Genomic DNA, 10,423 nt, shown 5'->3' with positions numbered 1-10,423 from the left:
CCTTCTTTGAAGTCCCAGTTGGAGTTAGGAAACGACTGGACTTCTATCGATCGAGGTTCTTTTGGCAGGGGGAGGAGCCTAAGAGAAAATATCGGTTAGCGAAGTGGGATATCATTTGTAGACCGAAAGACCAAGGGGGTATGGGGATTGAGAATCTCGAAGTCAAGAACCGATGCCTTCTTAGTAAGTGGTTGTGGAAGTTATCCTCAGGAACTGACGCCATGTGGGCTCAAATCCTGCGTAACAAGTATCTCCAAACCAAAACTTTGGCTCAGGTGTCGGTTAGACCAACTGATTCACCCTTTTGGAAAGGGCTTATGAAAGTGAAGCTTTCATTTTTTCAGAGGTCAAAGCATTTAGTTGGTAATGGTGCAAGCACGAGATTCTGGGAGGATACTTGGCTTGGAGAGGCTCCCCTAGCAATCCAGTATCCGTCTCTGTATCGTATAGTTCGAAGGCGCGATGCTTTGGTTGCATCGGTCTTCGCCTCGATACCCCTGGATATCCAGTTTAGAAGATCGTTAGTGGGCAATCGTTGGGAAGAGTGGCTGCATCTAGTTAGGAGACTGATGCAGGTACAACTATCTCAACAACCTGATAAATTATGCTGGAATCTCACTAGGTCGGGGGAATTCACGGTTAAATCAATGTATGTTGATGTTATTAATTCCAGCTCGATTCCTACTTCAAAGCATGTGTGGGACGTCAGAGTTCCTTTAAAGATCAAGGTGTTTATGTGGTTTCTACATAAACAGGTGATCTTAACAAAGGATAATCTTATTAAGCGTAATTGGACAGGACCTACTAGGTGTAGTTTCTGTGATCAGGGTGAAACCATTAAACATCTTTTCTTTGACTGCCCACTAGCTAGAATTCTTTGGACGACTATTCAAGTCGCTTTCAATATTACCCCACCAAGGTCGGTTAACATGTTGTTTGGGACATGGCTAACTAGGGTAGAGCCCGGGTTAGCAAAACATATTCGCTTGGGGGTTTGCGCTTTTTTGTGGGCGCTTTGGAATTGCAGAAATGACTTCGTCTTTAACAGATCAACAAATATCCATGTTTTGCAGGTTATCTTCCGAGCAACGGCTCTTATCCGTTCCTGGTCGCTACTCACTCCGACGAAGGCCAGGGAGCTTTTGGTTACTGCTGCTATCCGATGGGAGATGGTAGCTCGGGATATATTCAGCCGGTTTGGATGGCGGTCGTGTAACAGGATAGGCAATTAGTTTACCTGTCTATTTTGGAGCCAAACGGCTGTGATGTATAAGTGCTTTGGCTAGCTTGTGTATCTAGCCTTCGGGCTTTGTGTGAGCCTTTTCTTACTTTTCTTGTTGACAACCTTGAGACTTGGAGACTTTGTGGACTATTTTATGCTTAATAACATGGCCGTATGCATCATGCTGATGCAGAGGCCGGGGAAGCCCCCCTTTTCGAAAAAAAAAAATCCTCATGGCGTCATGGCACCTAAGCGGCCAAGCCTGAACTCCCTACCCTCGCCCTCCTACCACCCACGTCTATCCCCTCCGTAACCTAGGTCATGACACAACCTTTCAGGTACTTTGCTGCCATAGTTTATAAATTAGGAAAGAAAACAATTCCATGGAAGCATTTTGTGTCGAATAGCTGTGCCATTTTCGCATGTACCATCTCAACATTACAAAAGTAACATTGTCACAGTTCGATTGATGGCACATTTAGCAAGCAAAGTTTAATCAATGCTTTATCTTTGTTTATTTGTCATGATTATGCTATTAATATTGCATGTCTTCTGTGTAGTAATCAGTGAACTGTAATGCGTGATGAACTATAAGTGTTAAATGTTTTTTCTATATCCGCTGTTACTGCTTCATGATCTGCATTAAACAACCAACAGCTTAAGTTCTTTATGACTTCTATACTCACCGAAGGATATTCTTTTTTCAGCTTTCTCTGAAGTATGACTTGTGCACAAGTCTAGACCTGTAGACGAGGATATAAAGGAATTGCTGGCGCAAGTCTTCATTTGGGAAAATATCAGTTGGCAGCTTACAATGGCTGGAAATCAGCAGCCCACTTCAGTTGTGTTGAATGATGCAGCAGTCATCGACGCCAAACCCTTGCGCACATTGGCTCCCATGTTCCCTGCACCGCTTGGGATGCACACTTTTACCATAAAAGGCTCACCTGCAGTTCTCTGTGTCACCCCATTTGGACCATATGCTGGAGGTACTGAACTGGGAATGCCTGGTGGTGTTCTGCCAACCTCTGCACTACTGTCCGCTCCTGCAGATCCCAACCCGGTGCAACCATATATGGTTCATATGAATGGAGCTGCTAATGCTAATGGTCCTGCAGATCCCAACCCGGTGCAACCATATATGGTTCATATGAATGGAGCTGCTAATGCTAATGGTACCACAACGGTCACCCCGGTGTTGCAAACTCCTCCAGCAGTCAGTACACAGGAATCTGGTAAGAAGAAGAGGGGGAGGCCCAGGCGTGTGCAAGATACTACTGTTCCTACGGCTCCTCCAGTTCATTTGGTTCCTTCAGCTCCTCCAGAAGGTAATAATATTGTTCTCCAGACACCCCCTTCAGCCGTCACACAGGAATCTGGTAAGAAGAAGAGGGGACGACCCAGGCATGTGCCAGATGTTTCTGTCGTACCAACTCCTTCAGTGCCTATAGTAGATGGCGAACCTATTTTTCATACACCTCCTGCATCTAGCGTACATGAATCTGTCACAAAGAAAAGGGGGCGACCCAAGCTTGTGCAGGATAGTTCAGATACTTTAACTCCTCCAGTTCATTCAAAAGAGAGTGAGCCCCTTATGCAGGCTCCATCTGCAGTCACCTTATTGGAGGATGGTAAAAGGAAGAGAGGGCGGCCGAAGCGTGTGCCTGATAGTTCAGTGACTCCTTCAAGTCATTCTGAAGATGTTGATAGTGGTGACACATCAAAACGTGGACGGCCCAGGAAAATTGACACAAGTCTGCTGCACCTGCCATCTTTGTCTTCAGATGATCCTAGGGAATCTGCAGATAATGTACTTGTTATGTTTGATGCACTGCGGCGACGGCTGGTGCAGCTGGATGAAGCGAAGCAAGTAGCGAAGCAGCAGCATAACTTGAAGGCTGGGAGTATCATGATGAACGCTGAACTTCGCGTCAATAAGAGCAAGAAGATTGGAGAGGTTCCAGGTGTCGCGGTTGGTGACATGTTCTACTTCAGAATCGAGATGTGCCTGGTAGGGTTAAATAGTCAGAGCATGGCAGGGATAGATTACATGTCAGCTAAGTTTGGTAACGAGGAGGACCCTGTGGCCATTAGTGTTGTGTCAGCTGGTGTGTATGAGAATACCGAAGATGATCTAGATGTTCTGGTTTACACTGGACATGGCATGTCTGGTAAGGATGACCAAAAGCTTGAGAGAGGTAATCTTGCACTGGAGAGGAGTTTGTACAGAGGTAATCCCATTAGAGTTGTTCGCACTGTGAGAGACTTGACTTGTTCAACTGGTAAGATATACATATATGATGGCCTTTACAAGATCAGAGAAGCCTGGATGGAGAAAGGGAAATCTGGGTTCAAAGTGTTTAAACACAAGTTACTGAGAGAACCTGGACAACCTGATGGCATTGCAGTTTGGAAGAAGACTGAAAAATGGAGGGAAAATCCATCCTCTAGAGATCATGTTATATTGAACGACATATCATATGGTGTGGAAAGTAAGCCTGTCTGCCTTGTAAATGAGGTCGATGACGAGAAAGGTCCTAGCCACTTCATCTATACAACTAAACTTAACTACATGAATTCCCTGAGCTCAATGAAAAAGATGCAAGGCTGCAGATGCATAAGCGTATGCCTACCTGGTCATAACAACTGTTCTTGTACGCATCAAAATGCTGGCGACCTTCCTTACAGTGCTTCAGGCACACTTGTTAGTCGGATGCCTATGTTGTATGAGTGCAATGATTCATGCACTTGTGTACGTGATTGCCGGAACCGGGTTGTGCAAATTGGTATCCAAATCCACTTTGAAGTGTTTAAGACGGGAGATCGAGGTTGGGGCCTCCGTAGTTGGGATCCTATCCGAGCAGGCGCATTTATCTGTGAATATGCAGGTGAAATTTTTGACAAGAATGTTGTTGATGCAGAGGACGATTACATCTTTGAGACCCCTCCCTTGGAGCAGAACGTAAGATGGAAATATGCACCAGAATTACTGGGCGAACCTAGTCCTTCCGACTTAAAAGAACCATCTAAGCAGCTGCCAATAGTTATTAGTGCAAAACGGACTGGCAACATAGCTCGCTTTATGAACCACAGCTGCTCACCTAATGTTTTCTGGCAACCAGCTCTATATGATCATGGTGATGAGGGATATCCACACATCGCATTCTTTGCACTTAAGCACATTCCTCCAGTGACAGAGCTTACATATGATTATGGTCAGAGCCAAGGTAATGTTCAGCTGGGAAGTAATTCTGGGTGTCGGAGGTCTAAGAAATGCTTATGTTGGTCTCGCAAGTGCAGAGCTTCCTTTGGCTAAATAATCAACCCGTAAGGGATAATTTGCCAGTTGAAGGTTAGTGATTTCTGATTACTTTTTCCTTTCTCAACATTACTTTTCCGAAAGATGTCGTACTTTCATTTTAGATAATGCTGTCATCTATGGGTGTGATGTTTTCCTGAGATGTTGATAGATGCAAATACTCTAATAGAGTATTAGTAGTTTGCACCCTTTTGTAAAGTCAGAACTCACAGGATGTTCTATATAAAATTTCACTTTAGAAACATGATTCGAGTTTGGTAACCTGGTAACCAGGAATTAAAAAACGGGAAGGCTAAAAATCTGACGTCAGATTTTTAGGCGTGTCAAATCGAACGTTTTTCATGGCAATTTACATTGGCGTGATGATGTCAAATTTAGTTTGCAAGCACGGCAATTTCATGGCAAAAAATGAACTGAGGCGGATTTGCCATGCTTACCAACTAAACTTGCCATCCTCGGCGAACATAATTTACCATGAAAAACGTTCGATTTGCCATGCCTAAAAATCTGAGGATCGCTGGATATTCAGGTCCTTAAAAATACAATAAACTATATATTTGCTTGTAGAAATGTTTATGTATGATATGACTACTAGAACCAATTTTCAAACACTGTGCAGAAATATTATGACCAAAAAAGGGAAATAATGTTGTTTTATAGCCCACACATGGATGCCTTCAGAACACTCTTTCCTCACATGATTTTGAATTACTGAGCTTATTTTTCTTATTTGATTTTTGTCTATGAAATCTGGATAAGGCTCACCACAACAACTGCTGGAACCATTTCTTTCTCATCCACCTGTAGATCCTGTTAAATGTATGCCTAGGTCGTAATCTGATGAGCTTATCTTTGATGAACATAAGCAGCGGAACGTTTGTCGCATCATGAACCAGCAGCATACATGTGGTGTTGCAGCCACAGTTGAAACAATTTTGCCCCTCTTCCGGAGTTAGATAAGTACATGTTGCACAAAGGACTAGTAGATCTTCCAATAAGGGCAAACTATGTTTACTATGGTCTTCGTACCGTAGGCTCCCGTCTAAGACTACCCAGTGGAATTTTATGTATGTATGGTTGCAAAGATCTGTCCAGGGTCTTGCGAGGCTGTTGTGAATCTGTTGTTTTCCTGTTGTAGTGATCCTAGTGGATCAGTGTGTCCTGTAATTGCCATGTTGAGTGATAATGAAGGCATCTGATCAATCCGTAGGCAAGATGGTAGACCTATGGCTGTGTTTTTAGCGTATATCTGCTGCATCAGGTGAATCCGTAGGCAAGATAGTAGACTACTATTTTGCTGGAAATGTTTGCTGTGGCGCGATGATATAGGTAGCGAGCGATGTAGGAATTATTTTGTTTCGTCAGCGCTGGTGAAGAGCTGATCAGTTTTGCTTCGCGACAATAAAATATATCTTGCGGTAGAAGCTCCAATTGGGCGTGTTCGTTTTATCGAGCCATTTGTCTCCTACTCCTTCCGTCCGAAAATACTTTGTCATCAAAATGGATAAAAAGGGATATATCTAGAACGAATATACATCTAGATACATTCCCTTTTATTCATTTTGATGACAAGTATTTTCGAACTGAGGGAGCAGATCCAACATTGTGTGCCTGGCGCCATTTTGGAAAGGAAAAAGTGCCAGTTGCTTCGTAATTCCGTGTTTGGATAAAATTTTGAGTTAAATACACTACAGGTGCCTCAACTTGTCGTGCATGGTCAGTTTAGTGCCTAAATTTGCAAAATACATGAAATTGGTGCTCGAACTTGTGTGGTTATGTAAATACGATGCCTCCATCTGTATCTAGACATGCGTCTAACCCATGTGGCGTGCCAATGTGGCAGTGGCCCACTTGTAAGTGGCTGAGAGCGGGGAATGCGCTAGGTGGCCGGCGCATGAGGATTTTTTTTTATAAAACCCCTCATGTTTTATTTAATCACGTATGCAAACATGAAAATTTAGAGAAAAAATTGCGTGAGGCAAGATTGATCATGAGACCTGGTGATAGCAAATTATAGTGCACTCGCAGGTTGTCTACGAGGACATACTCTAGTCATCTAAAATTAACGATGTCGAACTATATATATTGCATTGCTATGCGAAAGGTAGCATTGAAGCACATGTACATTGTGTTGCTTGTTTTGAAGTTCAAAGAAACGGATTTTTACAGCTAAAGAAATTCTGAATTTTTTGCGCATGCACCCACAGAAGTGTATTTTTTTTTAAAGTTGTACTAACTCTGTACTAAACTAGCATCAATTACTATGGATCGATGGAGTAATAATAAATTAAAACTTCCATAAACTTAAAGAAAGTTTTAGTGCATTTGGAAGAAGTTCATCGCGTGCACTAAAAATTCACAATGTGTATTAAACAAACTCAATGTGTATTAAAAAATTATTATGTAACATGTTAAATAATTGTATTAAAAGTTCAACTCAATACTTGTTAATACATGTTGAATAGTTTACAAATACTATGTTGTCAATTTGTTAAAATTTGGTTATTTTAGAAATACAATGAAGATAAACAATGATTGTGTGTGTGCTTGTTGTCTAGAATGAACATACATAAATTTATAAAAAAATATAGAAGGGGTCACAAACTACCTAAGCTGGTCCAGAAGGGCATTGCTAATATTGAGGACAAAGGGGCTGGAAGGCTATGTCAGAGGGGAAGTAGATGAACCGGCGAACAGGGCAAGTGAAGAGTGGAAGAAGTGGAGTGTCATTGACTCCCTGGTGGTGGCATGGCTGCTGAACTCCTTGACCCCATCCATTGCAGCAGCCGTGGAGACTCTTCCCCATGCAGCAGAGGTATGGAAAACCCTGGAAACATTGTACTTCGAGAAAGGGAACATAATGCTTATGGCGCAGATTGAGGATAGAGTAAATGAGCTAAAACAAGGGGATAAGTCGGTGATGGAGTATGTAGCAGAATTGCAGCATTTGTGGGCTGACTTAGACCACTATGATCCATTGGAGTTACCACATTCAGAATGTATAGTTGCTACTAAGAAGTGGGTAGAGCGTACGAGAGTGATGAAATTCTTGAAGGGACTTAGCTCAGAATTTGAAGGAAGGCGTGCTGGGTTGTTTCATCAGCCAAAGCTCCCCTCGCTTGAGGAGGCAGTTGCAGCAATGGCACAGGAGGAGGTCAGGTTGAAGTTGACCAAGACTGGAGAAGCAAATGCATCTCGCTCAGCATTTACTGTGTCTGAATGGAAGGAGACAAGAGAGTGCTTCAACTGTGGAGAGAAAGGTCACATAAGCATCAATTGCACAGCACAACACAGAGAAATACGTGGTAGGGGAAGAGGTTACAGCCGAGGTGGATACCGGGGAGTTAGAGGCAGAGGTAACTCGAGGGGTTCGAATTATTCCAGTGGCTTCAAAGCAAACTTGGCTAACTTGGCAATGCAAGAAGAAGGGACGTCAACAACCTCTCAAGGGGAGTCGAAGAGTAGAAGTCAGGAGGACAACACCTTCGGGAACTTTGCCCACTTTGTCTACACAGGGGAAGGTAACTTTGCAAATGCATCTATATCCACACATGATTTTCTTCCAGATTGGACATTAGATTCTGGAGCATCCAAGCATGTTGCGGGTACCTCAACTGAGTTTGAATCATATACTCAGTACCCAATTACACATTGTGAAACAATACAAACTGCTGATGGCACCTCACAACCGATTAAAGGAGTTGGATCAGTTCAGTGTACACCCACTATTAAATTATCTGATGTATTACATTTCTAGCTTTTCCTGTGAACTTGCTTTCTCTAAGTGCTTTGATTGATCAGATAGATTGCCGAATAACTCTTGATAAGAAAATATGTTTGATTCAGGAGAGGATGACTGGAAGGAAACTTGGGACAGGAACCAGGCGTAGTGGATTGTGGTATATGGATCGTGATGTGTCTAGGTCTGGTGCTAGTCCTATTTTGGCTGTACTAGTTGGAGTAAGTGAGACAATGGCGATGATCCATCACTGTCGCATGGGGCATATGGCTTTTGATAAGATGAGTAAGATGTTTCCTGATGTAATGCGTGGAGTAGACAAGAGTAAGCTTGTGTGTGATGCATGTGAATATGCAAAGCACACAAGAATCTCATATTTGAGTAAGGGGCTAAGGAGTATATCCCCGTTTATGCTGATTCACTCTGATGTGTGGACATGTCCTGTTGTTTCTGTTAGTGGAATGAAATATTTTGTGACATTTATAGACTGCCACACTCGCATGACTTGGGTGTACCTCATGCGACATAAAGATGAGGTATTCCAATGTTTTCAGGAGTTTTATGCCTATGTGCGAAACCAATTCAATGTGCAGGTGCAGCTGATCAGATCTGACAATGAAACTGAATATGTAAACAAGCAATTTGGAGGTTTCCTGTCAGCACAAGGCATAATGCATCAAACATCATGTCCAGATACCCCTGCTCAGAATGGTGTTGCAGAAAGGAAAAACCGACACATTTTATAAGTGGCTCGATCACTTATGTTCACCATGAATGTGCCAAAATTCTTGTGGAGTGAAGCTGTCATGACTGCAACGTTCCTGATCAACCGGATGCCTTCAAAAATGCTTGGTATGAAGTCCCCATGTGAGATGCTATTTGGGGAGAACAAATTCTCAGTTCCTCCGAAGTAATTTGGGTGCACCTGCTTCGTTAGAGATCATAGACCAGCAGTGGGAAAGCTGGATCCACGAGCTGTAAAATGCATATTTGTTGGATATCCTGCAGGGCAGCGAGGCTATAAGTGTTGGAGTCCTACTGAAAGGTGCACATTTGTAAGTATGGATGTCACCTTTCGAGAATCTGAGCCTTTCTATGGTGAGAAGACAGATCTCAGCACTTTATTCGAAGAACTTGACCACTCACAATCTATGCAGGGTGGTCAAGAGGGGGAGTGCAACTTGAGTGGTGAGTGCAGCACCAATGGCGACAAGGAGCAGCCAATACCAACCCCGAAAATAGTGGGATCCTTCATTCCAGTTGTAGTTGATGGGGCTGAACAGCAGAGGTGGCAGAGACCAAATGAGGAAAGGAATCCTCAGGTGTATACAAGAAGGAAGAGAGTTGTGGAGGAACAAGTGCATGAGGATCAATCAAAAGAAACTATGGAACAGGGGGAGCAGTCAGAAGAAACTCAAGCGACAGGAAGCTCATCTGAAGTGGAGTCATATGAAAATTCAAGTATTGAAGAAGCATCACCTAACCTGCCAATTGCTCTCAAGAAGGAAGTAGCAAAGAAAACTTTGAGCAAGGGCAATCTTGAGCATGACATCAGTAATTATGTCACCTATGAAGCCCTATCACCTTCATTTAGAGCATTTGTCGCATCACTTCAAGTCGTGATTGTTCCTAAAGACTAGAAGAAGCAAGACAAGATCCAAAGTGGTGTGAAGCCATGAGGGAAGAGTTGGAGGCCCTGAGAAAGAACAAAACATGGGAGCTAGCGAATCTTCCATATGGGATGAAGGCAGTCAGTTGTAAGTGGATCTTCACAGTGAAGCAGAATCCTGAGGGTAAGGTTGAGCATTACAAGGCAAGACTGGTAGCCAGAGGGTACAGCCAAACGTATGGTATTGATTATGACGAAACATTCGCCCCAGTTGCAAAGATGAATACAGTGAGGATTCTAATCTCATGTGCAGCTAACTTTGGATGGCCACTACCCCAACTTGATGTAAAAAATGCCTTTTTACATGGAGATCTACAAGAGAAAGTCTACATGGAAATTCCTCCTGGACTTTCTACACCTGGGACAGTTGGGAAGGTTTGTAGATTGAGAAAATCTCTCTGTGGTTTGAAGCAATCGCCAAGGGCTTGGTTTGACCGGTTCAGGCAAGCAGTTTGCAGTATGGAGTATAAACAA

The 10,423-nt window shown here is 43.1% G+C and overlaps 1 protein-coding gene and 1 long non-coding RNA gene across 2 annotated transcripts; both read left to right on the top strand.

Moving 5' to 3' along the window:
* Positions 1–2,036: 2,036 nt before the first annotated feature.
* Positions 2,037–4,689, top strand: LOC119281805 (histone-lysine N-methyltransferase, H3 lysine-9 specific SUVH1-like). Its single transcript, XM_037562231.1, has 3 exons — positions 2,037–4,110; positions 4,144–4,449; positions 4,646–4,689. Exons 1-3 carry the CDS (start codon positions 2,037–2,039, stop codon positions 4,687–4,689), a joined length of 2,424 nt encoding a protein of 807 aa, XP_037418128.1.
* Positions 4,690–7,858: 3,169 nt separating this feature from the next.
* LOC119281804 lies at positions 7,859–8,763 on the top strand. Its single transcript, XR_005138556.1, has 2 exons — positions 7,859–8,062; positions 8,388–8,763. It is a non-coding gene; the product is annotated as an uncharacterized LOC119281804 (long non-coding RNA).
* Positions 8,764–10,423: the final 1,660 nt, after the last annotated feature.

This window comes from Triticum dicoccoides, chromosome 3B (genome assembly GCF_002162155.2).
Source record: "Triticum dicoccoides isolate Atlit2015 ecotype Zavitan chromosome 3B, WEW_v2.0, whole genome shotgun sequence".
Lineage (NCBI taxonomy): Eukaryota > Viridiplantae > Streptophyta > Magnoliopsida > Poales > Poaceae > Triticum > Triticum dicoccoides.
This window is presented reverse-complemented; position numbering and strand designations above follow the sequence as displayed.